This window comes from Halyomorpha halys, unplaced genomic scaffold (assembly GCF_000696795.3).
Source record: "Halyomorpha halys isolate HHAL.00 unplaced genomic scaffold, Hhal_1.1 Scaffold504.1, whole genome shotgun sequence".
In the NCBI taxonomy this organism is placed as follows: domain Eukaryota; kingdom Metazoa; phylum Arthropoda; class Insecta; order Hemiptera; family Pentatomidae; genus Halyomorpha; species Halyomorpha halys.
Window position 1 is genome coordinate 95,034 of NW_027105794.1, and position 4,550 is coordinate 99,583.

At 27.7% G+C, this 4,550-nt stretch overlaps 1 protein-coding gene across 1 annotated transcript in view; it reads right to left on the minus strand.

The window, feature by feature from the left end:
- Window positions 1–300: 300 nt before the first annotated feature.
- LOC106683665 (small ribosomal subunit protein mS39) overlaps window positions 301–4,550 on the minus strand; it is a 17,546-nt gene continuing 13,296 nt past the window's right edge. The window contains exons 10-12 of the mRNA XM_014425275.3: window positions 2,755–2,978; window positions 692–878; window positions 301–605 (exon numbers count right to left, since the gene is read on the minus strand). Coding sequence (XP_014280761.1) covers window positions 441–605; window positions 692–878; window positions 2,755–2,978 — 576 coding nt within the window. The 3' untranslated portion in view covers window positions 301–440. The remainder of the gene's footprint in view (window positions 606–691; window positions 879–2,754; window positions 2,979–4,550) is intronic.

Sequence of the window (4,550 nt, forward strand, 5' to 3'; positions counted from 1 at the left end):
CCCTCTGCAAGGCCAGAGGAAGAAATACACAGTATTATGGGTGAACCCGGTGAGATTTGAATTTTCAATTTCAGCTGTTTTGACAAATTCATTTCCAAACAATAAAATCCATGAATTTCTTAATTTGTAGCTTTATTTAATTTATAAAGTACAATAACACTAACGGTTACAATTATTTAAAGTAAAATCTTGTGTTGTACACATACTCCTGATGGTTCCGTATTTAATTTGACATGGAGTGGTTTAAGAGCTGAGTGATTTTTAGTGAATTTCTTGATTTGGAATGACTCAATAATAGTGTAAAGAAATATAAAACATTTATTCTCTTCTATTAGAATAAAACATTTCAACTAATGTATGGATTACTAGGAGACAATACAAATATTGACTAACAATGTAAAATCAAACATTTAATAAAAGTCTAAAGTCTATAAACAATCTCAACTACTTTGATCTTTTTTCTTTTCAACTTTGAGGCAGTCTTCTCCTACAATAGATGCTAATCTTTCATATTGCTGTGGACTGAGCTCGATAGAAGAGTTGATTCGTCTAGCGAACTCTGTTGTTTCCATAAACCCAACATCACTACAATACTGAATGCATTTCTGAAATAAAAAAAAAAAAGTCGGTAAAAAGGGTTTATTAGAATGATATTACAAATTTTAATAGTAATATGTCGATGGATTATTACAATTGCTACATCTGGTGATGAATTTTCTATACAACTTTCAATATATAGACTTAGAGCTTCTATTTTTGGTTCATTTATAGCAGAACTTCCAAGTTGAATCAATTTGTTTATAATCAAATTTGCCTTAGATTTTTCACCATTTTTCAACAAAATGAGAAGAATGTTTCCAAGTGCGCTTGCAGACCATCTAAAAAATAATTATTCTAATTAAAGAAAATAATGATAATAATAATTATGAGAGATAGTTGACCGTGGATGACATACGAGGAGAAGATGGTTGGGGGTGCGGTCAAAGAGAAACACAAATAAGTTGGATTAATCTATTTTATTGTGCCTACGTTTCTTCGTTTTTTAATTCAGAGTTTGGCTATCATTAGTGCAGTATCCATTAGGCATTTGATTTTCAAGCTAACAAGTTTGTTTTATTCTTTCCCCTTTTTTTATTTTATCACCCTTCTTTTCTCCACTTTTATCCATTTTCCTTACCCACGTTATAAGTTATGTTCACTATATTATTATTGGTGTTTTCAAAAATTTTTTTTTTCAATTCATTTCTTATGGTATACTTTACTTATATTTTGCCTCTTTATCAATTATTACTGTTACATATATTTTTCTTCCTCTCAATTTTCTTTTTCTTTCCATATTTCAATTTTTAAATTATTAATAACTAATATGTTCATACTTCTTTGCATTATATAACATCATTTTTATTTCATTTCCTTAATTATGTTATTTTACCCACTTTTTCAATTACCTATGTATACATTTTATTTCCCGCTTCTCTCATCACTTCATTTTATTAATTCTATTTTGTACAATTATTCATTTTATGTTATTCTGTTTATACTTTCTTTTTTATTTTCTATACTTACTGTGGTTGTTATCTTGTTCTGTTTTTAGCCCTGAAGTAGGCTAGAAACTCTAGCTGAATCGTTGGGACAATAAAATAGGTTAATCCAACTTATTTGTGTTTCCCTTTGACCGCACCCCCAACCATCTTCTCCTCGAATGATAATAATAATTTTTTACTTAATACTAGTAGCCATTTACAGAAATTTTAGCTATATAATAAGTATGTTCCTCTTCAGAAAAACACTGATAACTGTGTATCCATGTACACTTTAATAAGTAATAGAAATTGTCTATATTTTCTCAGAAAAAAAAGTAATGAAAAACCCGATTTCTCTATAACTAAACAAATTATTTATTTATGTTAAAATTCTTTATAAACTGTTCAATGCATTATTACTAAAAGAAATATTTTTTTGATTATAAATACATCATTAATCTGCATATATATTTTTAAAAAATTAAAAAGGGATATTTCTCAGTATATGATGATATTAATTTTAAATGTAGATTAAAAATCTGAAAATAAATTTAATTAATTGATTTCACCTTAGACAACCAAGCTGATTGTTTACAGGTATGAGATTGTGGTAAAATAGGAAGTAATGACCAATGACGCGTATTTAATCTCAATTTTTTTTTTTTTTTTCTTCCCCGTATTGTTTTTGTTTTATGTACATCTGTATTTTTTAACTGTATATTTTACGTATTTTTATATAAAAAATTTTTACTCTTGCCATTGTTACTTATTTTTATTCTTATCATTGTATCATTTTGTATCTTTTTAGCCCTGATGAAGCTCTACAAAGTGGGGCGAAACGTCAGAAAATAAATAGTTGTAAACTAGTTTTGTTTCTCCTTTGACCGCAACTCTGACCATCTTCCTATACATACAGTAATAATTAAACATTAAGTAGTTTTACTATTATTTAAGTTTTTCTTTGACCATACCCGGATCATCTTCCTCTTAATTCAAGATAAGATAGAAAAAGATAATTCCATTAAAACATTTTTTTTTTAAATTAGTTAATTTTATACAATTTAATAAACTTGTTTAAATTTCTAAAAGTTAAGGTCTGAATGATTTTATAAACTATTGAAAGATATTGGATTTGTTCCAACAGAAGTCAAAACTGTACTTTCCACATGCCTAACAGTTTGACTATAGTTTTGAATCGTGTTAGAAAAAACCTATAAATTATTATACATACTGAAAGGAAGATCGCTCCCGTTTAAGTCCTTCTATCTTCTCCCAAGCAGACCACGCAATTTTAGACATATCTTCCATCAAATGCTCATCTACATTTTGAGAAGCAGTTTCTAAAATATTTTCCATGACGCCAGATATTTCAAATTGCTCAAACAATACAATGTCAGACCAAAGCTTAGGGAGAAGATCCCATGCCATGTTTTTACCAACAACTTTTAATATTGCCTGTTTAAAAATATTTTAAAATAATTCCAATAAATTAATAAGTACACATTTATTACTAAAATGCTTATATTACGAGGACCAAATAAGATAAAATGAAAATTAAAGGTAAAACTTGAAACTTATAAAAATTGAAAAGCACTTGACGAATCTAACCAACAGTTACATCAACCAACAATTAAGATATACCAATTTTAAGCTCAATTTGAAAATAACAGACTTCCTGACATGAAATTTTGAGTAATAAATAAAACACAACTTAAATACAAAGGTAGACAAAAATTATTTATAAAATTAACTACAAGAAAATTACTGGACAATTAATAACTAAACATTGTATCAATGACAATTTTGTCATATTTTTATTTATAAATAATTTCTGCCCATCTCTGCCTATATACTACGAGAAATGATATCCAGGTTACATAAGCTGTGATATCACATAATTAAAACAAAAAACATAATGAGGTGTATATAGTTGACCGTAGATTACTGATTGGAGAAGATGGTCGGGGGGTGCGGTCAACAAAGGAACAACATAAATAAACAAAAAAAATTATTTATTTATGCCGATGTTTCAATCTGATTTTCAGGTCTTCATCAGGGCTATAAAGGGCTCACTGACGTGATGAATCAGGTTGAAACGTCAGCATAAATAAATATTTTTTTTTTGTTTATTTATCTTGTTTCTTTGCTGACCGCACCCCCCGACCATCTTCTCCAATAAAAAAAAAAGAAGGGGAAATTAATGCTCCATTCTAGAGAAATCATTAGAGACTATATTTCGTGTAATAAAAAAACCCAAAATATGTATAAAACACCCACATCCTGTAAAAATCAATTATTCAATTTTATACAATTAAAATCAAAATAATTTAATTCCGGCCAAAAAGTACAAACTACAACAAAAATCAAAATCGTGAACTTTAGTCCAAAAAGGGAAAATTGTGCAATATTAAATAAATTTCAATATATTATTCCAAAAATTGTAAAATGGATCAATAATAGGTATAAATCATGTTAACAACATTTTTTAACAGTCCTATTACTATGGAAGGATTTTCGTTTATTTTCACCTCCCTCAGATCGTGGTAATATAGGACCAACCCAGAATAAGTGGCCAAGCTTGGGATAACTGAGCTCATAACAATCATTTAACAGGATATTAATTATTAGTTTTGTGCCATTATTCTTTATTTCATATTTTCACGAATAACAGACAAATTTTTAATTTAATTAAAATTACAAAAAATAAACGAAAATGTGCAGAACTCAAAATTTACAATAAAAAACTAGTGTCAATAGAATGTCATTTACATGATTAGAATTTCTGGCAAGGTTTAGCTGAATAAGAAGATATGAAACAAAAGATGCAATTGCATGAAAATCTGGGGTCAAGATAAGACATCACAAACGAATTTTAGAAGTACAAAAAAGTTATATAGATAATCTTCAAAACTATTGTTGAGATGACAAGTCTACAATAATGTGTTGATTTTTAAAATATTAATTTTAATTTTTTCGAGTTACGAGGTATCAACTTAAGCGACAATAATTGTAATATTAATCAAAAAG